The sequence below is a fragment of the Haliotis rubra genome, unplaced genomic scaffold (genome assembly GCF_003918875.1).
Source record: "Haliotis rubra isolate DU_JTF1 unplaced genomic scaffold, ASM391887v1 Scf34, whole genome shotgun sequence".
Taxonomy (NCBI): domain Eukaryota; kingdom Metazoa; phylum Mollusca; class Gastropoda; order Lepetellida; family Haliotidae; genus Haliotis; species Haliotis rubra.
The window spans coordinates 245,056-272,103 of NW_025767013.1; the positions used below are offsets into that span (position 1 = coordinate 245,056).

Below are 27,048 nucleotides of genomic sequence, written 5' to 3' on the forward strand. Positions count from 1 at the left end.
CCCTCTCACTCACTCCATACCTGGTCTTTGCTGTGCTCCTTGTATAAGAACGGCCTGTTTCAGCTCCACAAAGATGCTCTGGGAGGTCATGAACTCATTCATCCCCATCCACACCCATCCTAACTCACTCATGGATGTGACACTTGGAACCAACCCTCTCACTCACTCCATACCTGGTCTTTGCTGTGCTCCTTGTATAAGAACGGCCTGTTTCAGCTCCACAAAGATGCTCTGGGAGGTCATGAACTCATTCATCCCCCATCCACACCCATCCTAACTCACTCATGGATGTGACACTTGGAACCAACCCTCTCACTCACTCCATACCTGGTCTTTGCTGTGCTCCTTGTATAAGAACGGCCTGTTTCAGCTCCACAAAGATGCTCTGGGAGGTCATGCACTCATTCATCCCCCATCCACACCCATCCTAACTCACTCATGGATGTGACACTTGGAACCAACCCTCTCACTCACTCCATACCTGGTCTTTGCTGTGCTCCTTGTATAAGAACGGCCTGTTTCAGCTCCACAAAGATGCTCTGGGAGGTCATGAACTCATTCATCCCCATCCACACCCATCCTAACTCACTCATGGATGTGACACTTGGAACCAACCCTCTCACTCACTCCATACCTGGTCTTTGCTGTGCTCCTTGTATAAGAACGGCCTGTTTCAGCTCCACAAAGATGCTCTGGGAGGTCATGAACTCATTCATCCCCCATCCACACCCATCCTAACTCACTCATGGATGTGACACTTGGAACCAACCCTCTCACTCACTCCATACCTGGTCTTTGCTGTGCTCCTTGTATAAGAATGGCCTGTTTCAGCTCCACAAAGATGCTCTGGGAGGTCATGAACTCATTCATCCCCCATCCACACCCATCCTAACTCACTCATGGATGTGACACTTGGAACCAACCCTCTCACTCACTCCATACCTGGTCTTTGCTGTGCTCCTTGTATAAGAACGGCCTGTTTCAGCTCCACAAAGATGCTCTCATCCAGCTCTGGGATGTCATCATCCAGGATGGTCACACTGAAAGTGGCATACTCCTGATTGGGCAGGAACCTCACTGTCCCAGACGCAGATATGAAGTCAGTACTTCCTGCTCTGTTTACCTGACCTGGTAGGTAGTTATAGCTCTCGTTGGGAAGCAGCGATGCGTAACTCACATCTACAGTCCCAAATAGCCCATTTTGTCTTCGAATTGTAACAGAGACATCTGAAAGGAAAAGTTCTTGATAAAATAGTCTGTATAGATAATATACATAAGACTGACTGACTGACTGAGTTTGGTTTTACACCACTTTTAGCAATATTCCAGCAACATCACGGCGGGGGACACCAGAAATGGGCTTCACAATATACATAAGAAATATGATAATATCCCCGAGTTACGCCAGAACTCTGTTATCGTGCATTTTCAGATTCATGTTCTATGTTTAAGAGCACTACATCATTGATTGTGTATTTTGAGACCATATTCATGTTCTATATCTAAGAGCACCATATCATTTACAAACTCAGTTTCATCAAATGTCTTCATTTCCAACTTTTCTTCCACATTAAGCTCAAATGCTGTGATGTTACTGAAAAACTTTGACAACAGTACTGAACCAAAATCACTGATTATGAGTTAAATATGAGTAATATTCACACTGCCACCATACAGTTGGAATATTGCTGAGTGTGGTATTACACAACAAACAAACAAACAAACAAACACTACCTGTGTTTGCCTCCTGCACAATGGTGGGTCTCTGCGTGTCTGTGATGGTGAACACTCCATAAGGTCCATCATTAGCCAGGATCGTCACAACCGCCGTCCTCCGGGAAGCGTCCCCAAGGTCACCCTGTCGTGTACAATAAACATGTACTGATTGTCATAAGTGAGTGATGCAACATCTCAATTCTACCTTTTTATCACTATCCTACTATGATGTGTGTTTTCACATTATTTTCTTTTTATCAAATTGCAAGTGCAATTTTTTTCTGCTTTGAATATATTGTATACCTAGTCTGACCACTCTTCATTTCACTTAATTTGTTTCATTTCTTTCATCAAATTTTTAATTACAGAAAAATGCACATGGTTACATTTCTTTGACTGAGAGTGTACTTTTAAACAGTTTACTCAAGTTGTCTAGCTTTTGATCATAATCATAGACAAAATGAAGGTATGTTCTGCAAAATATACAATACATTGCATGATCTTAAAATATATTTGATTCAAGAATTAAGACAATAAATAACTTTCATCAGATGTGTATCAAAAACCTGTACAACAAAATCTAATATTAACATATTTACAATGTTCTTATCAAAAGTCTGCTATATTTTTCATACTTATAAAGAGTAAATCAATACCTTGAAAATAACTTACTGAAAGAAAACAGAAATGCTCTGAAATTGTCAGCATGATACATGTACAGACCTGAATATTAAGCCTTCTATAACACAAGTGGGCATATGTTTGGTGGATTAACCACACGTTTATACACATCATCCAACACACAGAGTCAGTTTAATGGACCAAATTCTTATCAACAAGTAAAGCATGTAGTTACATGGGAATAAGGCATCAACAGTATGGTGTATAGGAATTCATCATGTCCTTCTGGACGGCAGTAAATTCCTTAGTTATGGATTGCACATAATCTTGAGCTGCATTTTTTTTCTGAGTGAAGAACAATCATTTATTTCAAAGCTGAGGAAGTTATATTTCATTTTATTTTGTTAAAATAAACATATTTCACAGGGAAAAAATCCTAAAAATTACTAAATTATATTTGTTTAGATGCATGTTAATTTTACCTCAGTTGTTGCAGTGAGAACTATATTAATGTTCTCATCCAGTTCTGGAACCAAGTCACCTCGGATCTGTATCTCTGCTGCAGCAGATGTCTGACCTTGTGCAAAGTTGACCACTCCATTATTTAACATAAGGTCATTTTGATTGTCATTTATTGCCTGCCATCTGACCTGAGCTGTGCCATAGGTTCCTCCCAGACGAACAATCTGTTTGGGGAAGAGCAGAAAATTAGGCACAATGACAATAATCATTTTATACCTGATATCATCACTCCCTCCTCCTCCTCATCTCATATAAATTCAACCTTTTTCTGACACTTTCAATTGTCATTAAACCAAATTGTTTTCACTTTTCAGCTGCAGTATTTCTGCTTGCCAATATGTAGATAAGAGACATTTCAATGCATCTATGTAATAAACAAATGTTTCTAAAATGTATTTGTTCAATGTTTATAAAGTAGTAATCAAATTTACAAATGTGCTTAATGAGATGTCACACATAGTTCTGACGGAACTAAATTGATTTTTTAAACATATCCTAGTGATGCCCTTCTTGCTTTATATTTCATCACTTTTATCAACTTCTAAATATTTACAAAGGTATCAACAAAATGCAGGCATTCTGATGAGAGCTATACATGTTCATTATGGATGATGTTAAAAAGCAATTAATCTGCAAGATACTGAGTGGGGTTTACTGTTAGTAATGTCCTGCGATCCCATCACCTCAATAACCCAATACAATTCCCATCCAATCATCACCCAAACCCGCCTAACCTTATGTCACCCCCACCCTAACCCATCCTAGCCCCATGCCTTCATCACCCCAACCCACCTAACCCTATCCCTTCATCACCCAAACCCACCTAACCCCATCTCATCATCACCCAAACCTACCTTATCCCATCCCTTCATCACCCAAACCCATCCTAGCCCCATGCCTTCATCACCCCAACCCACCTTACCCTATCCCTTCATCACCCAAACTCACCTAAGCCCATCTCATCATCACCCAAACCTACCGTATCCCATCCCTTCATCACCTCAACCCACCTAACCCCATCTCTTCATCACCCCCAACCCACCTAACCCTATCCTTTCATCACCCAAACCCACTTAACCCTATCCCTTCATCACCCAAACCCACCTAACCCCATCTCATCATCACCCAAACCTACCTTATCCCATCCCTTCATCACCTCAACCCACCTTACCATCACCCCAACCCACTTAACCCCATCTCATCATCACCCAAACCCACCTAACCCCATCTCATCATCACCCAAACCTACCTTATCCCATCCCTTCATCACCTCAACCCACCTTACCATCACCCCAACCCACTTAACCCCATCTCATCATCACCCCAACCCACCTAGCCATATCCCAGCATCACCCCAACTCACCTTACCCTATCCCAGCACCACCCCAGCCCACCTTACCCTATCCCAGCACCACCCCAGCCCACCTAGCCACATCCCTTGACCTCTTGTTTCCCTTTGTCTCTCTACAAACATGTCTCTACTCCTCTCACCAGTCCCTGCACACAGAACTGTCCACGCACAAGACAAACTCACATTAAGACTGATGCTGTTGAAACCAATATCCCCCGTTTCTTGGGCCTGCACAGCAAGAGAATCATTGGCAAACTGGTAGATGCCAAATGCGCCATCAGATGCCCCTATAACGACGGTAACCGTTGACCCCGGACCCACGCTGGCGCCACCCCCTGGGTTCACCAGCTCCACAGTGAATGATTTGGATGGCTCTGGAATCGTGTTGTCCAGGAGGGTGATGTTCAGAAATCCATATCTCTCTTGATCCCCCAGGATAAACTGAGAGGCTGCACCCTGGAACAACATTTAGAACCACAGTAAGCATTGCTGGTTAGCGGATGTATTTACAAATTCTGTTTCTATTGAAAGGTATGTAAATAATGAGGTAGAAAGATGCTAGTCTATACATCTGGAATATTAAACACTGAACAGAATATTACAATACTCCAAAAATGGACAAACATAAAATTTGAACTTAATTCTGCTTTTCTGTAACGTGATGATGTCTCAAAAATAAGATATCAACTAAACAAATCTGGGCCCACTTGCACATAGTGATTGTAGTGCTATGACAATCATAACTTGCACACCTTAACATGGACTTATGATAGTTGTGCCATTAAGGATGCCTTGTGCAAGCGGTCCCTGATGTTTACCATTTTACTGAAATCCATCAGGGGTATGGTGCTCACAGATCTAGGTGAGGTGAGGTGAAATTGGGTTTAACGTCGTACTTGAGAATATTTCGCTCATATGACGACATGCATGTGTGTGTATGTATGTGCTGCTGCTTGTACTAGCCCAGACTGAAGCTGGTTTTATAGTGCTAGCCCACTGAGATACCATGCCGCAGTGAAGCATGAATACCCCACTCAGACACATTATACTGACTCCGAGCCGACCAGTCCTTGTTGTACCCATTATTGCTGAGTGCCAGGCAGGGACCAACAAGTACCATATTTTAACGTCTTTTGGTTTGACGCGGTCGGGGATTGAACCTGTGACCTTCTGCTCTCCGGACGGATGCTCTAACCACTACACCACAGAGGTGTTCCACAGATCTAGGAGTGAGAGTGTGAGTTTAGTTTTACACTGCTTTTAGCAATATTCTCGCTATATAATCGCAGGGGACACCAGAAATGGCCTTCACACATTGTACCCACGTGGGGAATCAAACCTGGATCTCTGCGGCGTGACAGATGAACACTTTAACCACTAGGCTACCCATCGCCAGACAGATCAAGGAACATAATGAGGGTAAAGCTGGGATTCAAACCCATAACCAGCTGATCCTCACACCCAAGACATTTATATATTACACAGCTTGGCCACCTTATCCATTTTCTAGGATGCTGTTTGTAAAATGTTTCATCATACAATATCAATTTACAGGTAATGAAGTCTGATAAATACAACACATAGTTTCAAACATTTTTTAAAATCACAGTGAGCAAAATGTAAAAAAGTAGAAGTAGATATCATTTGTCAATATTCCACAGTGTTGTTTCATTGTTTCAATCAGAAATTTTACCTTCACCAAGAATTGTGAATAAACAATATGTCCAATCCAAAAAGTTTACACCTGGTTAAGCCATACATTCCTTCACCAGCATAAAGAAATATGATGAAAGTTATTTGATATGAAATTGAAACCCTGGTTTTCCATTACCATAGATACTGTATTCAACATATTAAGGGGAGAGAGTTTTGGTTTCTTTTGGTTTTTTGTGTGTGTTGGGTGTGGGTGTGTATGCATGAATGTAGGTTAAACACAATCAGATATGAAACAACTCTTGAGTTTACTTACAAAGGTACCCTTTGTGTTTTGTGTCGTGTATGTGTGCATGTGTATGTGTGTGTGTGTGTGTGTGTGGCTGGATGTGTTTAATAGGTTGAATACAGTATGATAAGAAGCAAATTCTTAAATTTGAAAGTCACTTACCAAAGAACCCTGGTTCAAACAAATGCAGAATACATTATTTAATCTCAACCGAACAATGATGAATGGTCAAAATCAAAATATAAATCGATCTTGTATTTGACAGCTTTCACATGATAAGGGTACCAAAATCTCATCAAACTGACTGGGTTAAAATTCAGTCAATATTGTCCTCTTTGAATGGAGAAAGGGCAAATAAAAGCTTTATTGTTGCTTTATTAATGAATATTTTAATTTTCATACATTCATTTATTGGCAAAAACTCAAAATTGAGTCCTGTGAACTTATAAATCTAATTCATCGAGAGCACTGAGCTACAATATGAAAGGAGTTTTCTTGTAAATCTGGATCAATGCTTTTTCAATACAGAGCACATGGATCCGCATAGGATCAGGAAATCAAAGTTCGAAAGGATTCAGAACATTTTAAATGCCTTATCCTCATAAGATATGCGTAATTCCTTTTCCAGTCTCGTACGTGTATGCAACAACAAGACTTGATGCATTTGCTATGAAAGGCCTTCCCAGGACACAAACACCTCAATATATCCCGGCTTGTGCCGGCAATAACCCCATTTGGATTATATCTCAACACAGGAGTGGTATAAATTGCAACACTTCTCTTTTCATCTCATAGGAAATGTGTTCAATAGAATGATCTACCAGACTAGGAGTATCAATTGCAGAGAGTCAGTCGTCGGACAAAAGACGTGATATGTCCCATACTCAAACATACCGTTCATTGACGTTACACCAGATACAAGTACTGCTGTCGACAGGTGACTCCATTTTGTATTAATCTCAGCATTGGATCATGTTTATATAATGTCTTGAGCAGTATTGTATGGAGATTTTGTGTCCATTCCACAAGTTAACTTAGAGGCAGCGCATTCCTGTCACTCAACATACCGCACAGGCAAGACAAGGAATTATTTTCAGGATACTTCACAGTGCTTCCATTTCTTGCATATGATGGACATTACAAATTGCAGGGATTTAGAAACATCGGTTCTGTTCAGACAACATCAAACAGGAATTCAAAAAGGTTATTTTAATCGTTTTCAATAACATCTAAAAATGATGCTTCACAGATGTGTAGAAACACTGTACATTCCTTTAGTACTGATAGTGGTTGTGGGGTTGCTTCAGAGTGTTGAAGGAAATTCTTGTGATGTCAGTATTGGTGGATGTGAATATGAACTAAAGATTTCTGCTAAAAGCAAAACATGTGCTCAGACAAACCCTTTTGTCTCATATTACCGACAGAAACGATCTGTCTCAGAAACGGCTGAAACCGATCAACAGGTGACTCCCATCACCAGAGAAGATCTCAAACAACTGTCCAAGAAAGTCACACGCATGTTAGACAAGTTATCTACACGTGTCCTCCGATGGTGGCGAAAACTGGACCAGAAAGTTGATGAACTTTCAGCTAAAGGTAATAATGGCAGGATGAGGTCCCAGTCCGTACACCTGAGTAACCGATGTCCAGATGGGTTTACTGGAATTGAAAACTGGCCATCCTGCTACCTCCTTTCACACTTCAACACATCGTGGTACGAGGCAAAGGATTATTGTGGTGCTTTTGAAAGTGATCTTGTTGCCATGGGAACAGTGCGGGAGCATTATATACTCTCCTTCATCATAAAGAATAATCCAGGTAATTGTCTTTGTCTTAATTATTCGATAAAACATAATCCTGTGTTTCTTAAATTGTGGATCAAAATATCTATTAATAATGGCACGTCAATTGTTTTTGCATGGAAAGAATATATTTCTGTCAATATATATGTAACTTCTATGAGTGGCTTTATAGAAATTGGGAAGTGCAATATAGACACACTTTATGGATAACTTCTTTATTTTGTGACGTTTAGATACAGATTCTTGTACCTTTGTCAAGCAGGGTACAAGAATCTGAATCGAAATGTCATACTCATGAAATAAAGAAGTTGTTATGCATAAACTTTGTCTACATTGAATAAATTGTTTTATATTTCTGTCATGCTGCATGTTTTGGTGTATCATTCAAATTTAGTCATCAAGCAAAGACATTTTGATGGTATTTTGAATACTGATTCACTGAATGCAACGAGGACTTTATTTAAAACTCAGCAGCCCCAGATGATACGAGGTTATGAATAACAACAGTTATTCCTATTTATATCCTGGTATATAACAGGCACAACTCCAGCACACAGTGCCACACTGCATTCACACTCTCCATTCACACATACACCACACATGAGTCACAGCTGTGATAATTGGGTTAAGGTTTGTGTCAATCCCTAAAGTACACAGTAGTATGGCTTATACACCTCAACACATTCTTACTAAGTGATAACCCCTTTCTAGTACTTTAATATGCTTATCAATCCCATTCCTTTTATAGAGGTGACTCTCAACCAGCCATCAAGTGTTATAACTTTATCAACATCATTCTGGTGATATGATTATTGACAGCCCCTTTCTTGGGAAGTAACCCTAATCAACCTCATTGAAGTTACATGAGTATTGACAACCCCTTTCTTGGGAAGTAACTCTAATCAACCTCATTGAAGTTACATGAGTATTGACAACCCCTTTCTTGGGAAGTAACTCTAATCAACCGCACTGCAGTGATATTATTATTGACAACCCCTTTCTTGGGAAGTAACTCTAATCAACCTCATTGCAGTTATATGATTATTGACAACCCCTTTCTTGGGAAGTAACCATAATCAACCTAATTGAAGTTATATGATTATTGACAACCCCTTTCTTGGGAAGTAACCCTAATCAACCTCATTGCAGTTATATGATTATTGACAACCCCTTTCTTGGGAAGTAACTCTAATCAACCGCACTGCAGTGATATTATTATTGACAACCCCTTTCTTGGGAAGTAACTCTAATCAACCTCATTGCAGTTATATGATTATTGACAACCCCTTTCTTGGGAAGTAACCATAATCAACCTAATTGAAGTTATATGATTATTGACAACCCCTTTCTTGGGAAGTAACCCTAATCAACCTCATTGCAGTTATATGATTATTGACAACCCCTTTCTTGGGAAGTAACTCTAATCAACCTCATTGCAGTGATATTATTATTGACAACCCCTTTCTTGGGAAGTAACCCTAATCAACCTCACTGCAGTTATATGATTATTGACAACCCCTTTCCAGACAAAGGATCCTCATCTTATTGCTATGTTTCTTATCAACTAAATTCTCATGACATAACTACTGATAATCTCATTCTAGTGATGTGACAGTCATAGCCCTCTTTCATGTTAAATGATTTTTAATCAACATCATTTGTTTTCTATGACTCTCATAAAACACATTGAAATTAATGTGACCTCATTGTGACCATTATTATTATTTTTTTTATTATTATATCATATTGTTATCTGTTATAGAGGTGATATGGCTTTTATCAACCATTTTGTAATATTCATATCAACCATGGGGAAGTGAAATGATTCTTGTCAACCATATTTCACATCTATTTTATAATGGTAAATTCATTTACTAGTATTACAAGTCCTGTCTATCCGAGTTCCTTTTCCATATGCTAAAGAACGGTAATGAGGGTGACCATTGTCTTTGAAAAACTTCAAATTGAAGCCTTGTCAGACGACCAGCCTGATTGTACACAAGCACATACATACCTCATTTGACTTTAATCTGTTCATACGTAATTGAAGCTGAGATTTTATTAGCACTTCCAATAGATTTGACACTTGGAATCCATACTGTATGGCTGGCATTAACACGTCATGGTGAGTGAGTGAGTGATTTGGTTTTTACATTGCTATTTAAATAGCAATATTCATGGTTGGGGACACCAGAAATGGGCTTCACACATTGTACCTTTGTGGGGAATCAAACAGTGAGTGATGAGGAAATGCTGTTACCACTGGGCTACCCTACCACCCCAACTTGTCATGGTAGCATCAGTGATAATCTATATAATCTGAATCCAGCCATCAGGGAGAATTTTCGTAATCTTCATGCAGCTATCAGTGACAATATGCACAATCTATAATTAGCTATCAGTGACAATATGCACAATCTATAATTAGCTATAAGTGACAATATGCACAATCTATAATTAGCTTTTAGTGACAATATGCACAATCTATAATTAGCTATTAGCGATAATGTGTATACTGTGTGTACAACTATCTCTGATGATCTGTATACTCTGTGTACAACTATCTCTGATGATCTGTATACTCTGTGTACAACTATCTCTGATGATCAGTATACTCTGTGTACAACTATCTCTGATGATCTGGATGGTCAGTGTACAACTATCTCTGATGATCTGTATACTCTGTGTACAACTATCTCTGATGATCTGTATACTGTGTGTACAACTATCTCTGATGATCTGTATACTCTGTGTACAACTATCTCTGATGATCTGTATATACTGTGTACAACTATCTCTGATGATCTGTATACTCTGTGTACAACTATCTCTGACAATCTGTATACTCTGTGCACAACTATCTCTGATGATCTGTATACTCTGTGTACAACTATCTCTGATGATCAGTATACTCTGTGCACAACTATCTCTGATGATCTGTATACTGTGATGTACAACTATCTCTGATGATCTGTATACTCTGTGTACAACTATCTCTGATGATCTGTATACTCTGTGTACAACTATCTCTCTGATGATATCTCTGATGATCTGTATACTGTGTGTACAACTATCTCTGATGATCTGTATACTCTGTGTACAACTATCTCTGATGATCTGTATACTCTGTGTACAACTATCTCTGATGATCTGTATACTCTGTGTACAACTATCTCTGATGATCTGTATACTCTGTGTACAACTATCTCTGATGATCTGTATACAGGATTCTGTGTGTACAAGACCCAAGTTGCTTCTCTAAGAATGAATCAGGATAAAACTAAGCATTTAATGTAAAGCTTAATTCATCATCTGATGACATCCTGTGATGACGCCCTTCCTGTACAACTATCTCTGATGATCTGTATACTCTTATTCCTGCATCCATGAATATGAGGCGTGGTATTTGGTCAACTTGTGACTTCTCTGATGATCTGTATACTAAAACAACAACCCAGTTGGCCAGTTAATTAAGTAAACATGTGTACGTGAAACTCGGACTCTGATGATCTCGAGGTGTCGGACTAATGCTTCACTGTACTCTGTGTACATCTATCTCTGATGATCTGTATACTGTGTGTACAACTATCTGAGCAATCTTGTATGCTCTGTGTACAATCTGTGATGATCTGTATACTCTGTGTACAACTATCTGGTGTCAATGATCTGATAATTACAACTATCTGATGTACTTACAGCGTCGGACTGTGTACAACTATCTCTGATGATCTGTATACTCTGTGTACAACTATCTCTGATGATCTGTGTACAACTATCTCTGATGATCTGTATACTCTGTGTACAACTATCTCTGATGATCTGTATACTCTGTGTACAACTATCTCTGATGATCTGTATACTCTGTGTACAACTATCTCTGATGATCTGTATACTCTGTGTACAACTATCTCTGATGATCAGTATACTCTGTGTACAACTATCTCTGATGATCTGTATACTCTGTGTACAACTATCTCTGATGATCTGTATACTCTGTGTACAACTATCTCTGATGATCTGTATACTCTGTGTACAACTATCTCTGATGATCTGTATACTGTGTGTACAACTATCTCTGATGATCTGTATACTCTGTGTACAACTATCTCTGATGATGTATCTGTGTACAACTATCTCTGATGATCTCTCTCTGATGATCTGTGTGTACAACTATCTCTGATGATCTGTATACTCTGTGTACAACTATCTCTGATGATCTGTATACTGTATACTGTGTACAACTATCTCTGATGATCTGTATACTCTGTGTACAACTACATGACTATCTCTGATGATCTGTATACTCTGTGTACAACTATCTCTGATGATCTGTATACTGTGTGTACAACTATCTCTGATGATCTGTATACTGTGTGTACAACTATCTCTGATGATCTGTATACTGTGTACAACTATCTCTGATGATCTGTATAGTGTGTGTACAACTATCTCTGATGATCTGTATACTGTGTGTACAACTATCTCTGATGATCTGTATACTCTGTGTACAACTATCTCTGATGATCTGTATACTCTGTGTACAACTATCTCTGATTAGCAGCATAAAATGTATAGCTATCAGTCATAATCTGTATGATTTTTGTAAAGCTGTCATTGAAAATCTGAGTAATCAGTGTACAACAATCTATAATCATCTACATAATCTGTGTGCAGCAATCAGTCAAGCGCAAGGTTGGTGGACTAGCGGCAGCTTCCTTGGCAGCACGCGGCAGTGGATGTGGACATCCCAGTTCTTCACTAAACCCTTCACATTCATCAAGTGGGCTGATGGGGAACCCAACGAAGAAGGGTCACAATGCATGCTGCTCAGTCGGGATGAGAACCATCAGTGGAATGACGCAATTTGCACCGAGAGCTTCAATTTCATCTGCGAAGTGCAAGGCCTGCCTCTCTAATAAGGTCATGCATGATATAAACAGCATGGAGGGATGTGATACCTGTCTGAATGGAGCCAAATGTGCACAGACAGTCAGTTTTAATGTACATAAATGCATCCTGACTGACATATCCTAGACTGTGTGCAGTATTCATTTGTCCAGTTTTGTTGTGTTGAGAAATATGTACAAGCTGACTAAACAAGGTGGCTCCTTAGTTCCATTAGGTCTTCCATGAATTCTACATTGGACTTGCATACTTCTGTGTGATACTTGACTCAGGTGTGAAGACCAAGTATCAATATATTCAGGGCAAACTATGTCAATATATCCTATAGTAAAATCTTATCAGGTCTGGCCACATTTGAGAATGTTTGTATTTGTGCCATTCATAAGCTCTCAGCCTTTGAAATTCGTAATCCTTTATGTCAAGGTGAAATTGAAAGTCATCACCATATATTTTCAAATCAGGGGTTTTATGCTTCAACATCAACCAAACATGGAAATAATTATCACCTAAATATTTTGAAAAACCCCTTTAACCAACCTTAAACACATACCAAACCGACTCAGAAACAGAATTATTGGTTGTGATTGTTAAGTGAAGGGTTTGAGAGGGGAGGATTTGTGACAGTGCTTACAATCAAGGTAAACCATAGATATGAGCACGTTAGCTGAACTCATCAACTCCAGCTAGTTAATTTTGAGATAGACAATATTCAATGTAACTGAAATTGAAGATATGATAGGAGTGATATGTATTTTGGCTTGGGTGCCGATGTACAAAGCCTTCTTAGCATTAATGTGATTGCAACTCCCATACCTTAACACAGACTTAAGACAGTTGTAGCACTAATGTGATTGCAACTCCCATACCTTAACACAGACTTAAGACAGTTGTAGCACTAATGTGATTGCAACTCCCATACCTTAACACAGACTTAAGACAGTTGTAGCACTAATGTGATTGCAACTCCCATACCTTAACACAGACTTAAGACAGTTGTAGCACTAATGTGATTGCAACTCCCATACCTTAACACAGACTTAAGACAGTTGTAGCACTAATGTGATTGCAACTCCCATACCTTAACACAGACTTAAGACAGTTGTAGCACTAATGTGATTGCAACTCCCATACCTTAACACAGACTTAAGACAGTTGTAGCACTAATGTGATTGCAACTCCCATACCTTAACACAGACTTAAGACAGTTGTAGCACTAATGTGATTGCAACTCCCATACCTTAACACAGACTTAAGACAGTTGTAGCACTAATGTGATTGCAACTCCCATACCTTAACACAGACTTAAGACAGTTGTAGCACAAATGTGATTGCAACTCCCATACCTTAACACAGACTTAAGACAGTTGTAGCACTAATGTGATTGCAACTCCCATACCTTAACACAGACTTAAGACAGTTGTAGCACTAATGTGATTGCAACTCCCATACCTTAACACAGACTTAAGACAGTTGTAGCACTAATGTGATTGCAACTCCCATACCTTAACACAGACTTAAGACAGTTGTAGCACTAATGTGATTGCAACTCCCATACCTTAACACAGACTTAAGACAGTTGTAGCACTAATGTGATTGCAACTCCCATACCTTAACACAGACTTAAGACAGTTGTAGCACTAATGTGATTGCAACTCCCATACCTTAACACAGACTTAAGACAGTTGTAGCACTAATGTGATTGCAACTCCCATACCTTAACACAGACTTACTAATGTGATTGCAACTCCCATACCTTAACACAGACTTAAGACAGTTGTAGCACTAATGTGATTGCAACTCCCATACCTTAACACAGACTTAAGACAGTTGTAGCACTAATGTGATTGCAACTCCCATACCTTAACACAGACTTAAGACAGTTGTAGCACTAATGTGATTGCAACTCCCATACCTTAACACAGACTTAAGACAGTTGTAGCACTAATGTGATTGCAACTCCCATACCTTAACACAGACTTAAGACAGTTGTAGCACTAATGTGATTGCAACTCCCATACCTTAATGCAGACTTAAGACAGTTGTAGCACTAATGTGATTCCAACTCCCATACCTTAACACAGACTTAAGACAATTGTAGCACTAATGTGATTCCAACTCCCATACCTTAACACAGACTTAGGACAATTGTAGCACTAATGTGATTGCAACTCCCATACCTTAACATAGACGTAAGACAGTTGCAGAGCTAAGGTGATGTTAACTCCTACACCTTAACATAGACTTACGACCGTCATAGCACTAAGGTAATCTTAACTCTTATACCTTAGCATAGATGTACATCAATCATAGCACTAATGCTGCTTTGTACAAGAGCAGCCTGTTCCTTAGGCCTCCCCTAAGTATATATTTCCATTGAACCAGAACATCAGACTGCTATCTCTGTAGCCACACAGTGTACTAATGTCAGCTGTACACGAGAGATGACTCATTCTAAACACCTTAGAGATAAGTTGTAAGATTATGAAAAATATAAAAATGTATATTGTTTCTTAAAAATGTTTGCCCATAATTATTATTCCCCCGAGTTGTCGGTGTGTGAATTGTTGCATATCTTTTCTCATTAGTACATGTACTTATATGTAGTTTTGTAAATAAATGGAGACAGATGATATATAATGAAGGCTCTGTTTTGTTAATATGAATTACCATGCTTGCTTGAGAGTAACAGACACTGCAAGGTCAACACAATGTTTTTACCTCATGAGTAACATGACGCTTTAATCATAAGGCTATGTATATCTACTGCCTCACATGCAATAGTAATCACACTATGGTGGAATATGAAGTGACAATCGAATAATATGACATCTAATATCTGTAACCCGTGAAGATACAGGTTAGAATGTGCCTTCAGTAACCCATGCTTGTCATAAGAGGTGACTAACAGGATCGGGTGGTCAGACTTGGTTGAAATATGTCATCGATTCCCAATTGCGCAGATCGATGCTCATGCTGTTGATCACTGGATTGTCTGATCCAGACCCGATTATGTGCAGACTGCCGCCATATAGCTAGAATATTGCTGAATGCAGCGTAAAACTAAACTCACTCACAATATCTGTAAGGCCAACAAGCTGACTTGATTTAGCTACATTGATTGGCCAGTGAAATAGCTGGATTCTTCACACATAATAATAAATATTCATATTGCATCTGAACTGTATCTACAGCATAAGACAAAGTGATCCAATTACTGGGAACAGATTTTTTCAACACATATGGATACAGTAGAATCATGGTACTGATATATGTTTCATCTATTATGATTATTTATTTTAAGCTGCAGCAAACGATTATCCAGTATTTTCAACCAGAAATTATTGAGAATTTAAAGATTGTACATTTTTTATTTTTTTCACTCACTACTCACGTATTAAATGTGAATATTAGCAGAACATAACGCCAGATTAAAAGACAGGTAAACAGTTAGTGTTTTGTCAAGTCACCATGGGCAGCAATGCAGGCTTCAATGCGGTGTGGCATACTACTGATCAAAGAAGTTAGAAAGTTGTGGTCCATGCTGTCACAATATCGGACCACCTCTTCTTTCATTTCAGCAATATTTGTCAGATTTTTCTTATTGACACTTTCCTTCATAAGTCCCCAAACAGTTTCTATTGGATTTAGGTCAGGGCTATAGCTTGGCCAATCTAATAATGTCATATTTTGGGTCCGAAACCAGGCCTGTGAATGCTTTGAACGATGTTTTGGGTCGTTGTCCTGCTGGAAAATCCCAAAATTTCCATGGAACACGTGAGCAGATGGAAGTAAATGCCCCTCGAGAATATCTGTGTACCGCTCACTGTTCATATTCCCTTCAAATACACAGAGGGGCGTTGCCCCTAACACAGATATGCCACCCAACACGTTAAATTTCGGACTGTACTTTGGGCGCTGATACAAAGGTTTTTCAGTTTGTTTGGTCCAGAATTTCAGTGTATTAGGAAACAGCCATTCAGAATTTTCATCTGAGAAAATCACATTGTCCCAGTTAAAATTTCTATGCTGTAAGCACCAGTTCAACCTTCGCTCCTTTTGTTCAGGTTTCATGATTGGTGATGGAATTCCTTGACTTTTCTGCCAACCCATTGCATGCAGCTCAGTTCTAATTGTCTCCTTACAGACAGCCACAGTTCCTCTATCAATCATATCCAGCCTTAAGTTTTCTAAACTCCTTCGTCTGTTTTTAGAAACAAGAACACCAAGCCGCCTTCTGTCACCGACAGTCAATTTTCTGGGCCTACCTGCGCCTTCCTGGTGCTCAATGCCATATCCATTTGCAATATTTTTCAAAACACAATAAACAGTGGACAAAGGGATGCCTGTTCTACTTGAAATCACTTTAGCTGTTCTGATGTCCTTGTTATAATACTCTAAAATCAACTTCCTCTTCTCTAAATTATCCATACTGAGGATCACAGAAAATGTCGTCTGCTAGCATGTAAACAAAGGGGGATAACTTTTCACAAACTAATGAAAAGGGATTAACGGAGTTGTCTCTCTTGAATGAAACCAAGCACTTGATAGCTGGTCACGGTTGTTTATACTAGAAATCCAATTAAACATATTCCTAAAATGCTCAATAATTTCTGGTCATACTATATATTATCTGAAATTAAGAATGAACCTGCATAGATAATGTTCGTATGATGCTGTTCAGTCAGCTGCTATGACAATCCTCTCCTATCCAGGATTTGTGATCTCTGTTTGCTACTAAAGCATCATCTTCACACAAAATGTTTCCAATGCAATTTAATTGGATACTTATTTCTACCATCTAACAGATAAAATCAGACTGAAATTGAAGAAATGATAGTTTTATAAACTAAAATGTTTAGCTATTTGAGACGTTTTATGATAACATAACGAAACCCTTAAAAATATCAAATTTCTTCTCGTCCTTAAGATACATTAACTATTCGGCAGTTTAGCCTTTAGGAAAATTTCCATGGCTGAAATGGTGAATATTAAACATAACTAGACATATAATACTAGTGATGCTGGTATGAGGATATATTACAAACTAATACTAGTGATGATGGTATGAGGATATATTACAAACTTACAATGTAATCTGGTGGTGACTTCCCTGAGCTCCTGGCAGTGCCATCAATGGTCCTCCATTCCACGGAGACCTGGCCGATTAGTCCTTGAGCCCGAACCACCATTAAAGCGGCCACCCGATCTTCCTCCCTTGCCATAATCTGGCAGTGAACAAAGAATGCAATACAATGAACTCACTACCAAGTCATTAAACCTGGATATTAAAATGTATTTTGTAATTACTTATGTTATACTACTATCATTATCATTAAGATTACCTATTAAAAATTTATTGTAGAAGACATATTCTACAATTCTATTGCTAAAAACTGGGAGGGCATTCTCCAATAGTTGCTGTGCATCCATACTGAAAGTTCCAAGCAGCTTGAACTGTGTTCAAGAAATGATAATAATGGAAGTAAGTATATACTACAGTGTAACCTGTATAACTGTATTTAAGAAAAGAGACTCCTCCTGCTATTCAGTACTGACAGGCTTGTAACTATGGAGAACCCCTCTCAATATTAAGATACACTGTTGTTATAATGTCCTTTGTCAAGATGTTGGTTGTAAAAATTGTTTGGAATGCATTTTTTTTTAACTACCATGACTGTTCCACTCCTACGCTTAATTTCATAGAAAATACTTTTGAAACTAAGTATGTTATTCATATCAACACTTATCTCCCCTGTTCTTAACCATCATCATCATCATCATCACTGTCATCCTCGCCCTCCTCCTCCTCATCATCATCATCAACTACAACAACACCATCAAAGTATACTCACGGTAACAGGCTGAGTGGCAGGAACAATCACTGGTCCGTTTTGTTGTGGTGGAGATGTGGAAGCTGAGAACTGCAGTAGGCCATGAGGGAAGTCAGTGTCGTCTATGATGAGGCTAGAAGATCTAGTCGCAGGGTCGATGCTAGCTCCACTCTGATTCGTTGATCCTGCAAGTCCATCACCTGATATAGCAGATTCCAAGTAAACACGAAATATTTCTGCTTTTTCTGGCAAATTGTCTTCTTTTATCTGGAATTGTAAACTCTGAAAAGATAAAAAAAAGCAACTTTAACTTTCAAACATATAGTTATACAGTTTGGCAATCAATACTCAAAACCTGTTAAAAGTGATAGTTTACACTTTATCTTATATATCCATTGAACCCTCATGAGCAAATTCCTTTTAAAGATGGTTTAAGTCAAGGACCTTTTGGATATGAGCTCCTTTGAAGTCGAGTAAATGATACAGTATAGATATGGACATATATTTTAATTAACTCCAAAACATCATTCTCAGCAATTTTATATATGTCCATATCCACTCACTCTGTATCATTCACTTGAATTAGGAGTGAGAATTAACTCTAAAATGTTGTGCTTGACAAATATAGAATTAAACATCCAAAATATCTATGACTCATGTTCACTTCTAAATGATTTCAGAGAACTCAAAAGGTATATCCACAGCTGTTGGCGTCGATCATGCAGTTAACACAGAACGATCCCCTTACCTTCTCCCTCTCCCCAGCCCTGAAGGTCAGTGCTCCTCTGGACTGGATGAAGTCATCCACAGCTGGAACATATACATTGTTGACGTCCTGCTGGACGACCCACGTGATGGTCACGACCCCATCGTCTCCCCTGGTCCGCCCGATGACACACGTGATCAGTGCACTTTCGTTGCCTGTGCGTGATGGCTGACATGATTGGAGGAAGCCATACAAGCCATTTGAGTTGTCACTCTTCAGAACTGTAAAAGAGTGTGTGTATTGGGTCAACACAGTTTTGAATTGTATTTCACATACAGCATGGTTGTTCAGGTCACATGTAAGGAAAGACCAAAATGAGACTATTCCTGATAGTTAGCAGACATTGCTGTTTGTTTACAAGACACATCACACAACATATACCTGAACCAGAGCAGACGTACCTGTAAGTGTGGCAAGGTAACCAGTGTCCGAGATGGCAGCACCACCATTAACAGACACCAGAGTGACTGTGAACACCTCGTTGCTCTCCTCTTCTATGTCCTGCAGAGACTGGATGTTGAACGTACTTGTCCTCACCGCGGTACTGTACGTCAGGATCCCAGAGATCGGCATGATGTCCTTAATGGCTGGAGTCTCATAGATTTCAAGGATCTCTCTGTGGAAAGTATGGGAATAGAGGCATTAATTCACTTTAAACCATATACTCTCCTATCACTATACCCCATATATACTCTCCTATCACTTTGTCACATATTCTCTCCTATCACTTTGTCACATATTCTCTCCTATCACTTTACCCCATATATACTCTCCTATCACTTTACCACATTTTCTCTCCTATCACTTTGTCACATATTCTCTCCTATCACTTTACCCCATATATACTCTCCTATCACTTTACCACATATTCTCTCCTATCACTTTGTCACATATTCTCTCCTATCACTTTACCCCATATACACTCCTATCACTTTACCCCATATTCTCTCCTATCACTTTGTTACATATTCTCTCCTATCACTTTAACCCATATATACTCTCCTATCACTTTGTCACATATTCTCTCCTATCACTTTGTCACATATTCTCTCCTATCACTTTGTCACATATTCTCTCCTATCACTTTGTAACACATATTCTCTCCTATCACTTTTACCCCTCCTATATATACTCTCCTATCACTTTTACCCCTATATACTCTCCTATCACTTTACCCCATATACTCTCCTATCACTTTGTCACATATTCTCTCCTATGAACAGAAGGCCTACCAAGGGCATCATAGTGTATGTATTACAAGCATATACCCTGCACTGCTACATTTTCAGAGAAAACTATCTAATGTGAAGACTCAAGTCACCAAATGGTACTTTTCTGTATATACCCTTAATATAATCTTTCAAAACAATATGACTCTTAACCTGAGTGAGAACTCAGAGAGAAAAGCCTATATGTGTGTGTGTAGGGATGATACTCACTCCTCAACCAGGCTCCTGAGGAAGACCCGCACATCCTGCATGAAGCCTTCATATATTCCCTGTCCTGGGGACAGTGATCCCACGAACATCACTCCTTGCTCGTCTATGATGTCAGGTTGTATCAGAGCTCTACAAGCCAGAAACACAATAACATTACACAAACTAATGGGGACATAATCATGACACAGACTCAAACATACATACATACATGCATACATATGTACGTACATACATACACACGCACGCACGCACGCACGCACGCACGCGACGACGCACACACACGACACGCACACACGCACGCACGCATTGCACGCACGCACACACACACACACACACACACACACACACACACACACATACATACATACAAGCCCAAACCAGTCTATATTACATTGCTATACTGAATCTAACAAACCCTAGTAAAATGTTGTGTCAGCTAACCTTTGAGCGACCTATGACCGTCCAATCAAACGTGAGATGGCAGAACGGATTTAACCAATCAGACAATGGCTTCTATTTTAGGGTTCAGCAGGACTTACAAAACAGTTTTTGGATTTTGTCTTAATAATGTCGCTGAAATGAAAATCCGCATAAAACACAGACATTTAACCTCCAGTATATACGCTTAGGGGTTTCTGATGACATGATTACTATTAGCTTGTATTTCCGAAAGATGACATCATGGAATATTGACAAAAACACTATGTACAGCGACTGTTTACTCGCTGTTGAGAATAATGCGTCCTCCATGTGTAACACTCAGAAGTGATTGTGCTGAAAAAAGCATTCAAGTTTTCGAGGTAAAAGTTCAAATGTTATGTGCACATGTTAACTTTTCGCGATTTGGTAACCTGTGTTCTGATTGGTCAAATCAAAAGGTTAGCTGACACGACCTTCTACTAGGGTTCAATATAGCAGTGTAATGAATAATACTGAGCCTAAGTTTACTTAGACTGGGCTTTAACATGTGAGCACATCACATTACAGGCTCTCATATATATATTATTACTGTTTAGTTTTCAGTGAAAACTGGCTAAATATTAATATTCATCCCTGCCTGTCAAAGGCTGATATTTACTGTCCATATATAAATCCAACTGTAAAATAACTGGTTGGCATTTGAAAATTCCATGGATAAAGGCATATTTTTCTGGCAACAGGAATTTTAAAAAAGAAGAGACGGAAATGAAAACCCATTCGGGTGTCAATAACCTTTGGTGTGTATTTTTCATAATATTAGGCAATAAACATTAGGTTTAATAGAATTCATAAACTTGCCTTGTTGAAATAAGCATCCCATCGATATATATCTTAGCGCTTCCATTGGCAACAGATGCCAGAATATGATGCCAGTTGCCATCACTGAGGTTGACACTGGTCACAGCTGGGTACACCTGGCTTCCGCCCTGAAACAATCACATGTACAAGGAGATATCATCCAATGACAAACACTGAACATGGAGGGCGTGGGGCCATGGTTGGTCTAGCTGTAAAATTTGTTGTGCAGAGTTACCCCCCTTAGATGTACCTGTGATCAAAGAACCTACCGGTTGTCCCAGATTCACCTGATTTAAACACAAAGGTAAGAACATGAATTACAGTAAATAAATGAAACCAGAACCAGCTATTTCCTTGTTCACACAAGGATGATCATAGTGTTTGGTTTCACCACCTTCTGACTAAGCTGAAAACTGACTAAATGCTCCAAATCTTCTGACTTTTGAAACTCCTAAGTACCCTCACCAAAACATAAAAATCCAAGATCTGCATCACTTAGGTGACATGTGCCATACTGTTAAAAGTGGAATAAAATTCAATCACACTCTAATGGATTGCATTTTAACTTAACTATGTCTACATCCTACAGCAGAGTAACAATTTAAATCCATCCATACATTTCTGGCGGCAGTATCCAAGGAGATGACTTGCAATTGATAAATGTTCAGTTATGTAACTTCAGTGTTAATGGAAGCACCATTGAATAGATGGTTAGGCCAGACCAATTTTATTTCTTGTTTTACGGATCCGCCGGTCGTATTTTTTCAAGAATAACACAAAAAATACAAATTACGTATCCCCGCTCAAAAAATATGATCCTCCTGTTTTGTATTGGCCCAAAATGTAAGCATACAAATAAACTATTTATAAAAGTTTTTTGCCCCATATACACTTCATAAATTTCCAAAAATATAATACTTTTAGTATTTAAAAGGAATACTACTTTAACTGGTGATTTTTATTTTTTAATTTTTCCCCTCTTGCCTTTAGGTTTTCTAAGGACAAAAATTCGTAAAACAAGAAATAAAATTGGTCTGGCCTTACATTATGTTATGACGACAGTCTCCCCAAGTACATGTGTTTGTACTGAATGGTGTAGCCAAATTATGAAAAAGTATAATATGAAGTTATAGAAAGAAAGTTCGAAATACATGAAAATCCTGTTCTCCTTAATGATTGACTATTAATGATGAATATTGTACGGTCATGATTAATCTGGAAATAATAGCAACATGTGCATAAAAAATACTAGTTAAAAATTCCATCTACACAATGATGAATTACTGCTATGAATTGATTATGATCATCTCAAATTTCAGCTCAAAATTTTCATCCCCAGGATCTTGCCCCAAATATAAAAGTAGCTAGCTATACCGAATTTGGCCTGGCCAGTGCCAGTTCAATAGTTGACGACGATGATGACATTTGTAGTTTGAGACTGTAGAAGTGCTTCAGACCATCTGTAGACGTCTTAGCCAAGATGTAACCAGTAACGTTTGATTGGGGTTGGACCCATGCACTCAGACTGAAACCATTCATGATGTCTGCAGGCTTGGGTTGAGCAGACACAGGGACTGTGACATAACTTCCTGTAAACAGACGTGAACCAATTGAGATTGACGAATACAGAGCAAGGAGAATAGACTCCTGAGATGGCGGAGGTCTTTGTCTTGTGTGACATTTATCATAATGTCCTTATATTTGTTAATTGTTTATAGAAAATATATCCAGTTTTTAATTATTATCTTCCGAATTATTCAGCGTTTACTAAAGTATTACTGACATCCCTTAAGAACAAACTGTTTCTTATCTCAATAACAAACATCTTTATCTCAATATCGAATTGTAATGTTGAGTTTAACTTTTCTGGAATATATGTTTAAACATTACTTCATCACCTGTGGTGTTAACAGCACTTACTTGGACCATTGGAGAAAAACAACACCTGGGTCCCTGTGCCTGATCGCCGCTTGTCATTTCGAGTAGTCACGCCCGAGGATTGGTCACCCACAAAGATTAGATCCACCAGTTTGGGAGGATTGCCACCCATTCTTGCTGAGAAAACTTCCCACAGGACCTGAGGACAGTATAACAGGAACAGCATCAACAACTGACGGATAGGTAGTGTAACGCTTTCACTTACTGGGTAGAAAGGTTGCTAAAGACCCAAAAGAAGCTTCAACAAAAATAATTACAAGGTTCAAACCATGTAATTTATGTTATATTTGGGATTACACTTTCCAAGTAAGCTACAAATTCTAGTATCGTTTAGATTGAGTGGGGGAATACTCTAAGAGTAGGACACCTAATTGCCAGAACACAAAGTCAGCAATTTAACCCACCCAGCCGCTGTGGCTTCCACAAAAATGAAAGTCCCATAACTAGTAGTCTAGATAAGGTACCTTGTGTACCCCTCTGACAAGTGTAAAGGTTCTAACCAGACACCTTTCTGGACAGCTTGAAGCCACCTCATGAACGATACGGACCATGCAAAAATACTGGAAATGTTACAACAAGTATCATTTGATCACTGTTAAATGATAACGAAAATCTATAACTAAACAGGGCATACAAATACTGGCTATCAATAACACTGCAACGGTGCAAACCACATGTTTCTCATGGTTTAACCTGCCCACACATTTCCCATGGTTTAACCTACCCACACATTTCCCATGGTTTATCTTACCTCACACATTTCCCATGGTTTAACTTACCTCGCACATTTCCCATGGTTTAACCAGCCCACACATTTCCCATGGTTTAACCAGCCCACACATTTCCCATGGTTTAACTTACCTCACACATTTCCCATGGTTTAACTTACCTCACACATTTCCCATGGTTTAACTTACCTCACACATTTCCCATGGTTTAACCTACCCACACATTTCCCATGGTTTAACTTACCTCACACATTTCCCATGGTTTAACCACATGCCCACACATTTCCCATGGTTTAACCAGCCCACACATTTCCCATGGTTTAACTTACCCACACATTTCTTATGGTTTTTACCTACCTCACATTTCTCATGGTTTAACCGACCAACACATGTCCCATGGTTTAACCTACCTCACATTTCCAATGGTTTAACCGACCAACACATTTCCCACAGTTTAACCTACCCACACATTTCCCATGGTTTAACCTACCCACACATTTCCAACGGTTTAACCTACCTCACGTGTCTCATGCTTTAACCTATCCTCACCTTTCCCATGGTTTAACCTATCCTCACCTTGCCCATGGTTTAACCTACCCACACATTTCCCATGGTTTAACCTAACCACACATTTCCCATGGTTTAACCTAACCACACATATCCCATGGTTTAAACTACCCATACATTTCCCATGGTTTAAACTATCCTCACCTTGCCCATGGTTTAACCTACTCACATATTTCCCACAGTTTAACCTACCCACACATTTCCAATATTCAACCTACCTGTGTGTTTCCAAGGCTACCCTGCTGTCTTTCCACAGTAAAGGTAGCAGAAGTGGCCGCCTCCTGGCCTGGAATCACATCCTCAGCAATGTTTTTCTCATCAGACATGGCAGGGAAAGCAAACTTGCCAAATGGCTCATCGCTCTGTTTGATCTTCAGAGTGCCCTCAGTTCTTGTAGAATCCAGTCTTGCCAACACAGTGTCTGTCCTCCCAGAAACAACTGGAAACAGGAAACAGCAAATAGAAACTGGATGGAGAATCTGGCATTCCCCTTTGAGTAACACATCTGAATGACTTGTAAGTGAGAGAGGGAGTAACAGTATTCATGTATAACACAGTGTGTGTGTTTAATGTGTGAGGAAAGATCAAATTGATGCAGCGTGTTGGACATGAATTGAATGGTCACCTTCCATGGTGCTGACAAACCTACTACATGATATAGGTGGAACTGAGATTCATATACTCAAGATTATTATTCATGGAACTTTGCACAAGGAAGTATAGGAGAAACCACTCCTACTCGGGTTTACTAGAGATTGTGAACCCTGAGAGGAGGGATGTTCTCGACTCTCAGGGTTCACAATCTCTAGAAAACCCGAGTAGGAGTGGTTTCTCCGACTTATCAGCCGTTTTTGCGTAAACTATCTTTTAAAATAATATATAACGATAGACATCAATACGTCCCGAGCAGAACAGCATTGATGGGACAGCCCTCAAATGATGGAACAACCGGTGTCAACTGGGATGCGACTAGCAGCCAACACCTTGCCTTGCACGCGCAATGCATACGCTACCCGTGTCCTGCACGTGCGCTGCCCGCAGTACCCGTCTTGTGAGGAACACACGTTTCATACTGACAAACAATCTCATTCTTCCCAGCGATCCTTCGTAGCCTAGTGGATAAAACCGCCAAGTTAGAGAGCGAAGGGTTGCAGGTTCGAAACCAGTTATAGCCACTATATATTGGAAGTTTTCAATAATGTCATATTTTACGATCAGTGATAGCAAGACAAAGTTGTATCAATCATGAATAATATCATAGGTTTAGAAATGATCAGTGCAAAGTCACAGCAGAGGTCTGGGAACCTACTTTACAATTCAAATCCCGGGGATTACAATTCACATCCAAGGGATTTACAATACACATCTCTGATTATCTAGTCTAACCATATGATACGATTTTGAAAAGACTGTCTGAGATTACCCGTTATACGTGAGGTAGGTTGATAACTGTAGTGCTTCAGATGTTATCACCCAAATCCCTCCTGTATATGAAGACAACCACTTACCAAAACAAATTGACCCCAGCTGCTCATTTTTACTGATTCTGTGGTACATCCCCAAATGCAATGATAGTAACAGACAACAATGTTAATTAATGTTGCACTTCAACAATATTTCAGCTACATGACATAAATCTGTA

General features: G+C 39.1%; 1 protein-coding gene across 1 annotated transcript in view; it reads right to left on the reverse strand.

The window, feature by feature from the left end:
* Positions 1–27,048, reverse strand: part of LOC124284569 (adhesion G-protein coupled receptor V1-like) — a 140,003-nt gene that overhangs the window by 68,347 nt on the left and 44,608 nt on the right. Inside the window, 15 exon segments of the mRNA XM_046720662.1 lie at positions 475–539; positions 943–1,227; positions 1,735–1,858; positions 2,820–3,023; positions 4,394–4,666; positions 6,315–6,323; positions 17,947–18,084; positions 18,712–18,972; positions 19,439–19,677; positions 19,858–20,072; positions 20,896–21,024; positions 22,174–22,301; positions 23,548–23,762; positions 24,094–24,250; positions 25,625–25,845. Of these exon segments, the coding sequence (XP_046576618.1) occupies positions 475–539; positions 943–1,227; positions 1,735–1,858; positions 2,820–3,023; positions 4,394–4,666; positions 6,315–6,323; positions 17,947–18,084; positions 18,712–18,972; positions 19,439–19,677; positions 19,858–20,072; positions 20,896–21,024; positions 22,174–22,301; positions 23,548–23,762; positions 24,094–24,250; positions 25,625–25,845 (2,663 nt within the window).